This window comes from Lissotriton helveticus, chromosome 8 (genome assembly GCF_964261635.1).
Source record: "Lissotriton helveticus chromosome 8, aLisHel1.1, whole genome shotgun sequence".
NCBI classification, from domain to species: domain Eukaryota; kingdom Metazoa; phylum Chordata; class Amphibia; order Caudata; family Salamandridae; genus Lissotriton; species Lissotriton helveticus.
In genome coordinates, this window is record NC_136069.1 from 533,607,266 (window position 1) to 533,625,120 (window position 17,855).

At 42.8% G+C, this 17,855-nt stretch overlaps 1 protein-coding gene across 1 annotated transcript in view; it reads right to left on the reverse strand.

The window, feature by feature from the left end:
- Positions 1-17,855, reverse strand: part of DIAPH3 (diaphanous related formin 3) — a 2,176,287-nt gene that overhangs the window by 996,109 nt on the left and 1,162,323 nt on the right. The window contains exon 18 of the mRNA XM_078657410.1: positions 13,947-14,042. Coding sequence (XP_078513536.1) covers positions 13,947-14,042 — 96 coding nt within the window. The remainder of the gene's footprint in view (positions 1-13,946; positions 14,043-17,855) is intronic.

Sequence of the window (17,855 nt, forward strand, 5' to 3'; positions counted from 1 at the left end):
TTCCGGCGTACAGCCTCCGGAAGCTCCAACTGGTCCAAAACCAGGCGGCCCGATTAGTGTATGGTCTTTCCCGCTCCCACCACTCAACTCCTTTATTGAAGGTGCTCCATTGGCTGCCTGTCAGGGAGCGATCCCTTTTTAAAATTGGCTGCATGGTATTCCAGGCGCGCCAGGGCTCAGCTCCCGCCTTCATTATCTCTCTGATAAGGGAGTATATCCCTGCCAGAGAGCTCCGCTCATCATCCCAATCACTTCTGCAGGTACCCCGCTACAAGCGCAAAAATTGGGGAGGGGCCAACTTCTCTGTTTTGGCACCCACTTTTTGGAACTCCCTTCCCGACCACTTACGGTCGGCCAAGCACTACTCTCTTTTCCGGAAAGACCTTAAAACCTTCTTATTCACTCAGGCATTCCCTATGTAAACTGTCCTCACTGCTCCCCTCATTGCACCAGTAGTTATTGCCTCTCCACTGCTATTTTTGCCTCCATAGCGCTAAGAAACCGCACGGTGAATGCTGCGCTCTACAAGTATTTTAAATTCAAATTCAAATTCAACTTTGAGGAATCTGCACCGATGTCTAATCCCTGCCTGTTTGCTATTATATGGGATATTTGTAGCAGAAATGCTGACCTCAGAAGGAAGACAATGACTGGGGAAAAGGGAGAGGTGTAGTATTTCTTGATTAGTAGAACGTACAACAGCACTATATACTGAAGTGACTGAATTGTCTAGTATTTAGTTTTGCTGTAAATTTAAAACGACCTTCTTTTCTAAAAGGATAAGCATTTGGCTAAACAATATATCGTTGTGCCTATTTAGTTGTTGAGTTATGAGCGCTCAGCCCAAGAACACATCACTGAGTTAGGTCATTGGTCGCTCTCAGTACTCTGAGTCAAGTACAGAAAAGGCTGTACATGGGCCAGTTTGCAGAGTCAAAGTAGGAAAGGACCATAGGATACAAGAGGCTCAGGACCTCAAACACCACAAATGAGTGACAGTAGCCCATGTCTACCTTTAGGCCCCTTGGAAAGGGTCGGACAGTGTTCAACATTGGTGTGTGGCAATAAAAGAAAATACACGATACCTAGCATCAGAAAGGGCCACTTCATGGAACTAGCGCTGATAGTTAAAAAAAACATGTATTTCCTCATTACTAATAGCACATGCAACATCAGGTGTTGTAGTGGTTACACTTCTGCCTGAAGCCACCAGGGCATTAGCTCAACCTTCCCCACTTCTCATGTTTCTAGCAGTCAACTGTCCAGGAAGATCAGACACAAGTAGGGTGATAGAAAAGGAGTAATAGTTGTGTGAAAGAACTCCTTTTGGTATGGTTACCCCCAACTTGTTGCCGGACTCTGATGCATCTTTGACAAAGTGTGTACTGGGTTCATGCTATCCAGGTCCCCAGTGCCTGTGTTCTTTCCCAAAACTATACCTTTGTTTCCACAACTGACATACCTCTGGCATACATGTAAGTCCCTTATGAAAAATACCAGTGGTACCAAGGGCCTTGTGACCAGAGAGGGTCTCTAAGGGCTGCAGCATGTATTGTGCTACCCCAAGAGAACCCTCACCAAACACAAGCATACTGACACTGCAGCCTATGTGTTTTGGTGCATATAAAAGTGAAACGTCAACCTGACACACATCCCTGTGTGCCAGGCCTACCAGCACTTCAAGAGGCATTGTAAGTCACCCCTACAGCAGGCCTTACAGCCCTAAGGCAGGGTGCACTATACCTCAGGTGAGGGCATAACTGCATTAGCAGATATGCCCCTATAGTGTCCAAGTCCTTTCTTAGACATTATAAGTGCACGGTGAAGCCATACTGAGTACATAGACGAGGAGCTCATCACTACGAATTTCACAGCTCCATGATGGCTTCACCGAATTACAAGATGTTTGGTACCAAACATCTCAGATTAATGAGCGCACACTCATGCCAGTGTTGGATTCATTAATACATGCACTCAGAGGGCACCTCAGAGGTGCCCCTTGCAAACCTACCGAACCACTAGTGTGTGCCTGGCTGTTCTGCACCAGCCTGCTCTTCTAGACATGTTTCTGACCCCCTGAGGTGGAAGCCTTTTGCTCTTGTGGGTCGGAAACAAAGCCTGCTCTGGGTGGAGGTGCTTCAGACCTACCCCCAAGCAGAAACAGCATAGAACGGCGGTGAGCCTCAAAGGCTTCCTGACCTTTGTTATACTGACCATGGCCTCTCCAGCTAGTGGAGATGCCTGCCCACCCTGGCCAAGACCCACTTTTGAAAGCAAATCCAGCTGGAAAATTAGTAAACGAGAGGTGCGTCCCCTCTCAGCCAGGACCACCACTAAGATGCACTGAGGTTAAATGACCCCCTCCTTGAAAATGCTCCATAGTGCTTTGGAGGATTCTAGCCAATAGGGTTAAGGGTGTGCCCCCTCCACCAAGGGAGTGGACATACAAAGGGTGTAGACACCTTAAAGGTAAATAGCCCATTAGCTACTACCTTCTGACCCCTGTATCGCCCTTAAAACTAGTATTCAGCGGTACCCCTGAAAGTTACTCCTCAGATTATTAACGACCTACGAAAAAGAGGACAAAGGAGAGCCGCGCAGCAGCAAATACTGAAGACACCAACTGACTTGGCTCCAGCCCTACTGGCCTGTCTGCCCACCTCAAAGACTGTGCTACAAAAGAGGGACTCGTCCTACAGACCAGAGACCATCAGAACCCTGGGAGGACGGTCTGTCTTCCAAAAAGACTCCTGATGACTTCCTTTCATGATATACCATCCCACTGTAATAAACTGGTAACCTTTTTCTACAAAACAATTCAAGATATTTATACTTCTTTTCCCCAGGCTACAATTCAATCTAATGGTCCATTAACCAATATTGGAGGATGCATTAAGGTTGCATTTTAGCTGAAATCCCTCTTTCAGATCAGCTCTCTTTACAAGGTATTCTTAGTCAGTTGAAGTCAGGTTCCCCCAGAGACGTAGTTCCGCCTCCCATTTTAAATCGAGTTTTTGACACAGTATCCCGTGATATCCTGGACAGGATTAATGCTACATTCTTGACTGGTCTGGTCCCCCCTCCAAGGAAGCACGCGATGATTAAAGCTCTTTAAAAAAAAAAAAAACCTGGATCCAGAAGTGCTAGGGAATTATTGTACCTTTTCACTATTACCAGGAATTAGCAAAATTGCTGAAAAGCATGTGAATTCTGCTCTCTCTGCATTTCTGGAAAGCAACAACCGTCTCCATTTTTCCAAAACTAGGTATAGGCCTCAACAAGGCACAGAGACTGCCCTTCTAGCAGTAGTTGAGGAAACCAGGAAAATTCTGGACAATCGAGGCTGCTCCACAATTGTGCTTTTGGACCTTAGCGCAGCCTTCGATACGGTCAACCATCAGTTGCTTATTCAGAGACTCAGAGAGGTAGGAGTGACTGATAGGGCCCTTTAGTGGCTTCACTCCTTCTTGGAGGACAGGTCATTTCAGGTGTTCCAAGAAGAATGTACCTCAGATCCTTTGCCACTCGGATGTGGGGTCCCTCAGTGATCATCCCTGAGCCCAACTCTTTGTAATGTTAATATGAGCCCCTTGGCAGGTGTTGTGGAGCAGTTCGGTACTCAGATGGTCACATATGCCGATGACACACAGTTGGTTGTTTCTTTCAACCAGCTCAACAACACTGGCCTTGATCTGGCCAGGTGTGTTGAGAAAGTTTCAGCATGGATGGAGGGTTCATTTCTGAAACTTAATGGGTCCAAAACGGAGCTGATGTTGTGAGGTAAACCTCCATCGCCTAATGTAAGTCTACCGTGCCCTTGTTGCTTTGGCTGTCCCCCTTCCCCCAAATAACAGATCAATAGTTTTGGGGTTTGGCTGGATCGTGACCTGGATTTTGGGGCGCAAGCACGGAAGGTTGCCGGAAGTTGCTTTTGGTTGCTGAGGATGACACAGAAAATTATTCCCTTGTTTCCTTTCTCCGCCAGGAAAACAGAGGTTCAGGCCCTCATACTTCCCAGGCTCGATTATGCCACTGACCTTTACTTAGGAGCACCCAGTTCTACTTTTAGGAAACTGCAGACTGTACAGAACTGTGCAGCTCGTCAGCTTCTGAACATCCCCAACCGACAGTCAGCAAGGACTGCTCTGGCCACTCTACACTGGCTGCCTATTCAGCAGAGAGTGCAGTTCAAGGCGCTTTGCATTGCACATAAGGCAATGCTAGGTAATGGTCCACCTATTGTTCGCTCCATTATCTCCCCTTATCACCATAAAAGAGCTTTGCGGTTAGGCAATAAATTGATGGACTGTTCAAGAATAAGGAAAGCACGTACAGGGGGTCGCCTCTTTTCGTATAATGGAGCGAGGTTGTGGAATTCTCTCCCCCTTAACATTCGATGTGAGACCAATTATTTGGTCTTCCGGAAACGCTTACAAATGTTTCTGTTCTGTACCTACTTCATGAGCGGTGGCCTCTAGCGCTGGGATGTCTTCAGGTAACCATGTTCTCTACAAATGTTTTACAATTACAATCTCCCGTGGACAGCAGCCTGTCCAAAAGAAAATCAACTTTAAAGACCAAGTGCTCTGCCTGTGGAACCGTGAATTCGACCACCTCTGCACCCGACACCCACGGCCCAAGTCCAAGAAGACTATCGGTCCAGAAAAGGGTCCCCAGTGATCATGAGCAAGAGTCCTTCATGGGGTGACCCCTGTCTGACTCCACATCAAAACCTACAGACTCTGCATGACGACTTACAACAGCGACCGCACTGGTAAGCGGACTTCCGACGCCAAAGGACACCCCTGCACACGGAGCCCCAGGGACTTTGTGAGATCTGTTGACAGTGTCCCCACGCTCTAGCACATCCCAACTTACCTGTGCAGCTGTAGGTTTTTCGTCCAGCCTCCTGGCCTGAGTCTGCAGTCTTTTTCCAAGTTCGAAATTCCCCATTGGTTTGCATTGGGCGCCCAACGGTGTGTTGGCACCCTGCCACTGGTCTCCTCTGTGCTGCTGGAGGTGTAAGTTTGATGTTACCTTGTGCCCCCGTGCTTACCTTAACTACCGAAGACTGGGTTCCAAAACCGTGCTACTCGCCTGCAAGAAGTACCACTTCGGTTTCCCCCTTACTTCGTTGGATAACACTGACACCAGATCTCCAGTTTGACCTCTGACCCTAGCTGCCCTATTCCCACTATTGGTGCAATGAGGTTACTTACCTGAACCTTGCCTGGTACTGATTCTTCATCCAAAAACTCAATACAGTAAATTGTTTACGTAGCTCCATATTGCGCATTGTGTTTCCTCCCTAGGAGAACATTGTATTGATTCGAAAATCCACGTGTCAACTTTTTACTTTGAAAAATAGCGATATTGCAAAACGTATTTTAGTGCAACAAATTATCTTTGGTCCTGTAGAATAAACATACTAAAAGTAATATTTTAACAAACCATTGGTCTTAGATTTGGTCATTAAGTGTGTGTCACAATTTCTTGCCTGTGTGTGTACAACTAATGCTTAGCACTGCCCTCTGATAAGCCTAACTGCTCGCCCCCACTACCACAAAAAAAGAGCATTAGTATTATCTACTTTAGTCTCTGTAAAGTAAAGCATCTGGTGCTCCACCGGACTCTGTGCAAACTATAGTATATACAGAGCCAGCTTCCTACAGGTTTTTAAAGAGATCACAGGTTGCACATTGAGAACTTATCAAAGCACAGGTTGCAATGTCGAGCATGGGATGGTGGGGAGCACTCAGGCTTATGAGCTATCCAAAGTACTTGGATGCTAAGCATGTCTGCAACGGCCTGCTTAAGTAAACACCTGTTAATAAGCATGGAAGGGATCAAAGTGGCATCACGTTCTGGTTCATTGATTGACCGACATGTCAGACACAAGAAGTATACACTTCGGTGTAGAGTTGGGTCCTTGTGTTATATCATAGCCTGATTACTAAGCCCTCTCTCTTTTTTCTATTTTACCTAGAGGTAGAGTCCAGGGAACACAACGAAACATCCCGGTAAAAGGAGAAGATCCGGAGAGAACGCTAGCAGTCGAGGATAAAGTAATAGTTCTCACCCCGTTACAAATACCTGAGCTGGTGGGGAATAAAATACATCAAGTAGCAAGTTGGTAAAGATGAGAACGGCTTCATAGTCGATAGGCAACTATTTACTAACACAAATTTAGTTGAAGCCCTTCATTTTTTGGGGGGGGGGGGAATAGTATAAGGGTTTTGGTAATTTTTTGCGGGGATGCTGAGAATGCTTTGGTCTTCTAAATTGGGAACGTTTTTTTATTTTAAAAACATTTGGGTTTCTTCTCAGCTTCTTAAGAGTGCTAACCCATCTTTATGAAAGAACGAAGGCTCGACAGAATGTGAACTCCACCAATATCAGTGTTTGGACAGTTAATAGGGGAACTAGTTGGGTATACCCATTGTCCCCTATTTTATTTGCCTTTTTTTATTGAGCCGCTCGCTACCGGCATTAGAAAGACACGTCAATTAAAGACCCAATTAATAAAATGTCCAAAATCAAATTGTACATTGATGGCATTATGCTTTTTTAAGACACGAAGTAGGCAGGCAGCGAACAATGTAAACATTTTTTTGCATTTTCAGGCGGTGGGAAGGTCCAAAATAAATGAGATTTTGTTATGTAATAGCACTAGAGACACCTTAGGCTCCAGAGTTATGGCCATTGATTAATTCCAAGTCAAGGCAATATTTGGGAATATATACAACCTCTGTCAAAAGACTACAGCCCAATAATAGCTAAGATTAAATCTATTTATAAATTGGAATCCTCTTCCACTTTTAATTATACGAAGAACAGAATTCATTAGAATGTTGGCTTTACCTTTATTTTTTAAATACTGCACCCCCTTGCTTATTTGCATACTAACTTTTTCAGAAAAACGGAGGGCTTCTGCATTTGTTTGGGCCAACAACACACCTAGACTGACAGGGAAGGGACTATATTACAGAAAGCAACAAATACAGGGGGGTTGGCATTGCCGGACATGAAGTAGTATTACTTTGAACATTTTTCCTCACTCTTATGATCTACATTAAACGCACAATAGTTGAAATAATAATTTTGGTGTGTCGGATGGTAGTGAAATATAATATTGTGGATTTTTGTGCCGGACTAAATCACCCAAAAAAGATATAAAACTCGGTTTCGGGTCTTTAAAAGGAGGGACCAAATGCTTAGATATTATTCCATTCAATATCTCAATTTGTTCACTCGGATGGAAGATATTATGCTAGTGGGGCTGCCACTTTTAAGAAAATAATATACTACAATGATTAAGGATGAATGAACATTCCAACCAGGTAGATCGCTAAAATTAGGATATATGGAGAACTAATATTGGCCAAGAAGTTACATTTTTCAAAGCTCCATGTTTTGGTAGTACAACTGAATTTGCTATTTATTTTTAAGACTATAAACCAAAAAGTAGTTAGGATGAGTTCAGGGTTAATTGAAGATCTTATAGAGACGACTATAATAAGATCAGTAAGACTATGGAGACCTAGATTATAACCAGCGCAGGAGGTAGTCATATTTCCAAGAACGGCTCAGAAATAGCAATCAGCTTAGAACCTCAACTGAAACTTGAAATGTAATAAATCGCTATAACTTCTCTGTAGGAGGCTGGCTTAGTATATGGTGCACACTTAAAGGAGTGATGCACCTTGCATTAATCCACGCTACCCTTATGGCAATTTTAGTGGTCTTGATAACTTTAAAGCTCTCTCAAAGAGGTAAATGTGGAGAGCAGCCTTCAGGCTTATCTGAAAGAAGAGTAAAGCTGCTTCTTTTACCACATTTAAATAATGATGAGAAAGAACCACACACACTGATCATGAAAAATAAGGTATTTTATTACTAAGGCACAATCGCTGCCACTTGGAATATCTCCTACCTGGAGAGATCAATAATACACATAAGAATAGCAAGTAGCACAAATATACACTGGTCTCCAGGGGGGAGAACAAACCATACACTAAACTGGAATGTGAACTGCAAAGGAGAAAGGGACTTGGACCAAAGGACTTAGAGAGCTTGGTGAACCAGGGACCACACAAGGTAGGTACCCAAGAACCCCAAGGAGGCTGTGTGCAGAGTGGAAACACAGCTTGTGTTCAATAGAAGTCAAATGAGAAGTCGTGGTTGCAGTTTTAAAGAAAAAAGACCCTTCCCACAGGACACCGAAGAAACTCTTTGGAGGACAGAAGGGTGGAGAGCCACCCCACCCGTGGATGCCCCAGGAACCAGGTTACCTGCACCAGGAAAGTAGGGTGCAAAAGGGGGTTAAGTGATGTCGTAACCACCCATAGTCAGCAATGAGAGACTTCAAAGAAGATGCATCTGGAGAAGTAGGTGGAGAATGCCTGTGGAATTCAAAGGTGCATTCTTGAAGAGGTGAATCTGCAAGCATAGGAGGCAGAATCTATGAAACTCTGAGGTGATCAGGAGGCACGAAAGCACAATACCCCACCTACGTAGGGAAGTTCAGAAGAGTTCACAAGGACCTTGTCACTGCGGCTGTGGGGTCCGGGCGACACTGTGGAAGACCAGGAGCCATGCACGAGCTGTCCCACGTCGGATGTCAGTGCCCAGGTGGTCGATTTCCAGAGGGAGCACCAACAAGCCTTGGAGGCCGCTACTTGCAATGAAAAGCGAAGAGATGCTGTCGTTAGGACCAGCAAAGTCCAAGGCACTCCCCAAGAGCAGGAGAGTCGGAGCAGGCCCAGAGCAAGCAGGGGAGCCCACTGAAGCAAAGAAAAACACTAGAGAGGACCCACTAGCCGGAGGCACAGGAGTTGCAAGAGGACCTCAGGCAGGTCACCAAAGATGGAGGCCCAGGGTGCAGAGGATGCAGTGAGGAAGCTGATCTTCGGAAGATGAGGTGTTGGAGGTAGGAGCTTCTTGAAGCCCGAAGATCTCTAGAGTGCAGAGCAAACAAGCTAAGCCAAGTGGATGAGGTGCACAGGGGGTTTGGTCCCAGCGGTTCCAACAAGGGATTCTGTCCTCAAAATCGCTGAGAAGGCTGGTTCTGCAGCTTCAGGGAGCTGCAGAACCAGCACCTGTGTTGCTGGGCCTCGTAAAGTCCATAGTACGACAGGAGCAGCAGACCAGTCAGTTCATTGTGGTGTTTGCAGATACAAGGGAGTAACGCCTTCACTCCAAGGGAGATTACATCGGATGTCCTTGATGCTCACAGTTCCCTGGAGATTCTGAGCTAAACAGACACATTCGAGGCACACTACTTGCAGAACAGCAAGACGAGGAGCAGTAGTTGGTGCTGTCTCAGTTCCAGTCGAAGTCCAACAAAGTCCAAGTGTCCAGACGGTCTAAGAGTGTCTTGGTTTCAGAGGTGAGTCTTGTTCCACGATTAATCTAAGGACCCACCTACAGGAGAGCTTTTAAGTACCCTAGGGAAAGTGTTGGAAAGACTTGCGAGTCCCTCCTAGAGGAGGGCCTGGACAGAGGGGAGGATATTCCCCTGTCCTGTGTCCTGTTTCACACCAGAGGGGTGACCAAGGGATCCTGAACTGCCTCAAACCTGAGTATGCAAGGAGGTTGCCAAGGGTGCCCTTCACGCTGTCTGATTGTGCTGAAAAGCGCCCCCAGCCCAATAAACTACGTCCTGTCTGGGACGTGGTCAGACCTCGCTGTGACAGGAAACCTGTTTTTCTACCTTCCCCTGCTTGAGCTCAGCTCAGCAGGTGGAAGGCAGAATCATGTTTGTGGTCGGCAGCAGCACTATCTTGCTGAAATACACTGGAAGGCTGTTACCAGGAGTACAGGTGGGTTCCTTAAGGAGCCCCCCAGTACATGGGATCATACTTCCAGCACCGGAATCGGCATTGGGCTATGATTCTAACAGGTTTGATACCAAAGGGGAACATCAGGCACTTGAGGACAACATACATACCTTTAACAAGTGTAACCCCCGCATTCAATTCACACATAACATTTTAAAAAATTATCAATTTCGGGAACATTCTCTTACAAAATACTAAAACAGGTTTGCAAACATCTGTGTATAAGAAACCTATCGATATAAATTATGCACTTCACTTTGCCAGTTTTCACCCCAAGTCTCAAAAAGAAACATTTACCAGTTTCTCAATTTATCCTGATTAAACGCATTTCTTCCAATGCGATACATGCAGAAACACTTATACAGGAGCAATCAGAAAGATACACTAGACAGGGATATCACATTGAGGTATTGCAATCAGCAAGAGACACTGACTCAAAAGTGTCGCGAGGATTTACTGTTGAGTACACCTAAACCTAGCAAGAAACGTGAGGTCTTTGTGTTAAAACATTCATATCAAGCTATAAAAATCAAAAAGAGCATTTTGAAAAGATGGGAGATAGCGGAGCAAGAAACGGATTTCACTACAGTGTACGTGGATAAACCTCTTTTTGCTCCCACACGTTCAAAAAATGTAAAAGAAATTTTGAAAACTGCACCTCCGGAGGTACCTCAAACAGTTTGAAAGACTCAGCGGACTGTAACACTGAGGGAGATATATATGCCATTCAATGTCCATGAGGATTGACTTACGTGGGCAGAACCTCTCGCAAAATCAAAGTAAGAATAGTTGAACCCAAAAGTATGATCCACACAAACAATAGGAACTCGTGTTTAGCTGCACACTGGATCGATTCACATCATACGATTCCACAACTCAGATTTACAGTGAGAGAGAAAATCTTTGCTCGAATCGGGTCTGAATTTCATTCACAACTAGCTCGCAGGGTAACATTCTGGATTAAGTACCTGGAACGTTCATACCTAAAGGTCTTAATGACAGTTATGAAATGTTATGTTTCTTATAGAGAAGTACCATGAATTCTATTTGTGTGTCCTAGCGTTTCCATGATATTGTGCATCTGTTTCATACCATTATCTCGCCCGTCAGATGCGGGTTACACTTTGTATTAGAACATGGTTTTATTTCCCTTGCTTATTCACTTGCACTATTTCTTACATTTGCAATAATATTTTTTCATCAGTGGTTTTAAGTTGGTTTAGAATGAGTCTGGGCTATATATTACCCATATGGTTATTTTATTACCTTTTGGGATTCTGTCATGCTGGAATTGATGTTGATAAAGCTCGTGAAGTTTTGAATCCCGCACTCTGTAGACTCTAAGGGGAGGGGTTCGTAAATATAAGCATATTGAGATGCCTTGCCATCAACAAGGGGTCACATGATTGAACACGACTTGATGTCACACGCTGGTGAGTCGCGTTTGCTTTTGGTAACTCGTAGTGAGAGCGTGGAGAGTTATAAATGAGTAAAGCTGAACAGCTGTGTACTTGTGCTTTCAGATCACTGCATATGACAGAGCTGCATCCTTAGGGTAAGGATTAATATTTTATTTTAACGTTGGACCGGGGCAGCCCGAGTAGCATGTTGCAGTCGTACCGTTACTGAGCTGTTTACAATGGAGTCGTGTATATCGAGACTCACAGGATTGGATTTTTTTCAACAGATTCCTCAGTACAAGTGATATCTTAGCATGTTCTCCGGTAAGAATTTGTATCAAAATATCACTTTTCAAGGTCAGTCAAGCATCTCGTTGTGGCTGACATTTTGTCTCTTCATAATTTAGGCAACAATATGTGTCTTTTCACATCTAGAAGTTCCGGCCATATCATTTCTTGAGATATTCACTTTAAATATGGTTCCTCAATAAGCAACAATGTTTGAGTGTGGCACTGGCGGTTTTACAGAGGAGAGGCACTAGTTTCAGGTCGTTTCACGTGCACACACAGTTGATGAGCACTAGGTTCACAGCTGATGAGATTGTTGGTTGAAGCATGAGTCACATATACAACCATTTGGAGCATGTTTTTGGTGGCCCTATGATGGCACACAATTGACGCGGGTACAGATTTTGTAACATGAATGTATTCCCATTATTTATTTTACATACGCTGATACTCTGTTATTTTATTTCTTTCATTGTTCCGGCAGGAGGCTACTGAAGACAGATATAAATTTGTGCATTACTCTTCACAATCATTTTTTCCCCTGAAGAAGGGTTATTCATCCTGAAATGCATTGGGGTTGCTTTAGTTTGGTTGCTTTGACTTTAAGCACATTGTGAATCTTGTGAATTTCAACAAGCACTGTAATGTAGATGAATGGTTATTGTTGATATTATTAAGTTTATATGAAAAAATCTTTTGATACAGAAAAATCAAAGAATATAATTGATTTCAACTTTAAAAACATGTGTAATTAGGTATTATTTTTGCAAATGATTTGAAATGTGTATGTTATTATAGAAACCTTCGGGACATTTCACAGTTTGCTGTGAGCAGGAATGGAGGTTCTACGCATCCCATTCTATAGTGATACCAAACATGACCAGGTTTGGTGCAGCCATTATATAGTTAGACATATTGTAATGACTGATGCCCCCTATATATCTATTTCTTAAAATGGCAGACTGCATTTAAAAGCCTGGAGAATCGACTCTGGGTTCGTAGGGGTGTCCAACTCATGCAGGGGCACCCTCACACTTGTAAACAACCACCCTAACCTCAGGACTGAAAAGCCTGCCATAGGGATGACTTATAGGTTTTAAGTACAGTGGCCTCAGAAATAAGAAAAAGTATATCTGTTGTTAGTGGTGCTAGCGCAATGGCAGGCCTGAGGTCATAACTTAAGTGAACTCCCATCAGTGGCACAATAAGTGCTGCAGTCCATGGGATACCCCTGGGGTAAATATGCCCTGGGTACTTTAGCACCATATACTAAAGACTTATAAGGGTACACCAGTAGCCAATTGTGTATGTACAACAGTACTTACCATGGTCAATTTAGGGGAGAAAGCACAGATGATGGGGTCCTGATTGGCAGGATACCAGCAGACTAAGTCAAAAACGCACTGACACCAGGCAGAACGTGCGGGTGACTATGAATGCAGATCCTACTTCCCTACATTATCCAAACATGTTGATTATTCAATAGTTTCAATGAATTGTAATAAGCCCACTTATGTGCAATACCAATTTGAGGTGACAAGAGCTCAACTAATTGATTTAATGGATTAAATGAATGCATACCACAATACTTTTTATCTGCCGAATATTACTGTAGCAAGCAGAAATATGATCCAGTTGAAATAGTGTTTTGTAATTATCCTTTACAGCGCAATTCTTTTTGTACAACATGGTATAAATTGATTAATCTGTTCATCGCTTTTTCAGTCTTGTAATTATTTAAAAGATAAGAAGAAAAGATATTTTTTATAGATGACTAGATAGACCTTTGTGTAGTCTGTCATATTCTGAACACCCCACAAAACAGAGATCATGAAATGTTGCCCTGAACAAAATTCTACTTGTGATCCCAACATAATCTGCTAATATGTGTTTTTCGTAGAAACACATGAAAACTGAACTACACAGTTAATTTGAGCTGGTGGTGTCCCGAGCTTGGAACCAACACTTCATGGTCAACACCAGCACTTATGAGAGTCGGTCACATGGTGGTACTGTTTGTCTAATTTATAGACAAGCTCAAAAACAGTTGTTTATTAATTTAATATGAGTTAAAAATGATTAATACCTGCTGCCAAAGCCCTTCTTGTGGCTTTGGCGACATGGAATAGTCAGAATTGTCACTACTGTAGGATTGTGATAGTTAGTAGATGTGTTGTTACTGTAGTTGACAGCGACAACATTGGCAATTGGCAGTGCAGGCAGAAGTGATCATCTGATTAGGTCCCTGGCACTTATTTATTTTCTTTTTTTTTTTACAAGAAGCATGTACCATATCATCAAATTTAGTGGAAGGACATAAAACTTCCTCGATGTGTCATGTATGCAGACACGCAAATGTCATGCATTTCAGGCTACATTCATACCTGTATATGTCTACAAAAAACACTTTAATACTTACAGAGATTCTGTGCACTTTTTGGATCTAAGACTTTCAGTTCTTTTATACGTTTCTTGATGGATATCTTCTCTTCAACATTCTCCTCCTCTTTCCTTCCTGCCAAAATAAGAGAGTAATGTTGGCAAAATATCAAATATTTTTTTAATTATAAACTTTAGAAACAATATTCAGAAACTGTACAAGATGGTAGAGATGTTTAGATTATGGGGATCTGTTTGAGCCAATGACGAAAACCTAAAGTGCCAGAACATACCCTTGGAGTGCTAAGTAACTTCACTAGTGTGTTATGCCGCTTATTAAAAGTCCTACCACGTATTCACATTAAAATCATTCTAGATTGGATACACACAGTCAATTTTGCGATCATTTTTCAATAAATCTTTATCCTCAGCAGCATTACAGTGCCATTTTACAAGATTTGGGGGAAAAACGCTACGGCAACAAAAATGGGTTTTACTGTACTGTCAAAGTGTGCGAACTGTAGAATCTATATTTCCTAAACTGTGGAAAAATGTTAACACCTGATTTTATACTTATTGGTAGCTTGTACTTGCACAGGTAGAATTGAACACTGGATGTCACAGGCCACCAAGCATAGACCACGAATGCTTTCATGGTGTTATACTACGTCCTTCTTCTGCACAAAACTGCACGATTTGCATGATCATTATTCAGATCTGTCTTAGGTGAGTATTTCAGTAGCTGTTAACCCACCAGGGAGCAGCTTTGAAGGTTTGGAAGACAAAACTGGCACCATCAAGGAACTAAAAAGTTTTAAGAGGAAAAAGTTACAGTCACAGCAGTCATCTCACCAAGCTACACTGAGCAAATGGCCTCAATCTGCACATCTCTGAGGAGGCCAAAAAATGTCAAAATAAGTCAAGAGGTTCCTTTTGCTCGTGTCCTCAAGGAAACAGGATTGGCAATTTGGTCTTTACAGATCTTTGAAGAGGGTTGAGGAGGGCGGAGAGGCAGCGTCATGTTGCACTGACTGCAATGGTACAGACAAGCTTACCAACAATGAAACGTGGCACTGAGTAATTGGCATTGACTGAGATTAATTCACACACTACTTCCACAACTTTCTGTGCCACTGATGGAAAGTATATTTGGGTCTATGTACTAACAAAAAGAAAATGTAGACCGACAAAGGAGCTTCGGAGAGGCCGCTCAAATCACTCATTCATCCTGAACTGCAAACTTTGCAGGACTTTTTGTGGATCCTTAGCAGCGACGGTCTTTTACTGACAATACAGGTCCCAAACAACAAACATTTCAACATTTGTACAATATTTCCATTAGGTTATGTGGAGAAAAAACTGGCAGGTCCACAGAATACAAACAGTTCATATTCACAATTGATGACAATATTTCACCCAGGGCAGCCATCCTGAACTTCTTTGGTCTGAAGGTCTCCAAATATGAAAATATCTAGGACAAACCTTACCCACTTTCTCTTTCCGAAGATTGATCTTGGTACTTAACTGAATCAGGTTTACAGCTTCTTAGTTTTCTGAGGTTGTGTAGTTTTATCGGACATTTAGGAGGCTGATTAAAAATGCAGTGCTAGGAAGAGACAGAATGTAAAGAATCTAAACTAGAATCCCTATTAAAAGTGGGAAAACATTGTGGCCACCTGGGATTACGCAGCCAGCACAGGGGAAGGAATCTTGTCCAAGAAACAAATATTTTTAAAAAGAATACCGCCTCCCCATTTTTATTGCGGACAAGATATAATTAAGGACAGAAAAACAAATTGTAGGAGAATTTAGACATTTATAAAAGATCAGCCGCTTTTGGTGCGATGTAAAGTGCTTTAAAAGTGGTTGTAAGAAGCGTCTTATCAAGCAGCTGCATAACGTGCAAAATAAAGTATAAAACGCACTGTTTGAGGTGAGAAATTATCACATGGTTAGCCCAGAAGAGATTCAAACCAGGAACCACAGATTGAAAAAATAACCAAATAATGAATTGAATCTAACTTGAGTCTTGTGAGATAAAATCCATGTTCTTGTTTTCCCACCCAGGTCAAATACTGCTCTAACCCAGGCTCTTTAGAAATTGGCAAATAGTTATGGACTGAGGTTAAATAGCATGACCTTGCGATTCTGACCTCATCATTCATTGTGATAAATGTTTCCGTAACTAAGTAAGGCCTTAGTTTGGGGCCCAATGGTTTCTGTACAATCAAAAAGGGTAGTCAGGCCCATATCGTTATCAATACTTATAAAAGTTCCTTTTTTTTTAAAATTACAGGTGGAAGCTATGCCTTGGAATTTATTTGAGATTTGAGAAATCTCAACTTCTTTGCAAAATTTACAAATCTCCTTGCATCATCTATTCAGTAAAGAACATTATCACCTCTTTGTACAATGGAGTGTGTTATTCTGAGGTCTATCAGTTTTAAGACTGCAGGAATACAAGCTTAGCACCTCCACACTGGAATTTGCTAGAGAAAATGTAAAGCCATTGTTATTTTACCTTTTCTTTACATATTGATCATAGACGTTGGCTGCTTTGTCTCAAAGATTGTACGTCTGTATGTTGTACTAGTCTTTGTAAAGTGCAAACTTAGCTAAAGAGCAACAGAGAGCAGAGCAGGGGACATAGTACTGCAATTAAGATTTACTATAGATCACAATGAAGGATAAGTTACTGACCTTGGGTAACACCATATCTGGTGGAGATGATCTATAGCTGCAGATTCCTTACTTTAGAATTTCCTAGGAGTCAAGATGGATCCTGAAGACTTAGGCTGTAGCAAAAAACTCTTGTACGCCAGTAGGTGGCGCCTGTCGGCTCCGCATGCCATCGTCCGTGCAGGAAGGGACGTCTGCATCACCTATATAGGCGACACCTAGTGCATTGATGTTACTTACTGTTCAAGACTTTCCACGCCAGGAGCACGGAGCCATGAAATGCATTGACAGTAGTGTGTTTTAGAACACCTAGGGCCCTATAAGGGATCAGGCCTGACCCTAAAAGCCTGTCCACAGAGTGGGGAGGATGAGTGGGCCAGTAAGGAATCTGTGACTAGATCATGTCTGTACCAAATAAGGTGTTACCGAAGGTAAGTAACTTGCCTCTCTGAAATAGACTTCTAGCCTCAGATTACTTACCTTAGAATAGATACCTAAGCAATACAATCCCTGGAGGAGGTACGGCGGACAAAGTTAAATCAGGAAGTCCTGCAGGACGGAGCGGCCAAAAAGGTCATCTCTATGGACTTGACAGTCCAGGCAGTAGTGTTTGGTGAACATGTGCAATAATGTACACGTTCCTGCCTGACAAATGTCAAGGACTGGAACTCCATGTTGCAATGCTGTGGTAGCAGCCTTTGCTCTAGTGGAATGAGCCCTTAAGCCTTCAGGTGGCTGTTTTATGGCCAGAGTCAGTCAGTCAGTCAAATATATTTTTATTGGTTCGTTAAAAATCGTAAAGGATGGCAAACCATCATAAAACGGCATACATTAAATGAGCATTTTCTATTTTTTTTTTAAACATGAGAAAGAAAAAAAAGCCTTAGGGTCGTGACCACAGTTAAAAAGCTGACAAGTAATACAATACATTTTTAAAAATGCCGGCCAGTAGGTTATTTGTTAGCTGCTTGGCTTAAATCAATTTTTCCCAAATCCTTTGCTGCTATTTTCCAGAGTTTTATGGCACTACAGGAGAGGGGAATCGAAAGCTCTCCAAGACACCTGATGACTGCAGCTCTGCAAATTCTTATTTGTTCATTCCTAAAAAACTCCCGAAGAATGGATTTACAGGTTTTCAGTAAGAGAGGGCATGTGCATAGTAAGTGTAATAGTGACTCCTCCCCTTGGCGACAGAGGCGGCATTCCTTAGATGGCCATGTAGATTTCCATTTTGGGGTCAAATACTTTGAGGGGAATGGTCCCATACGCA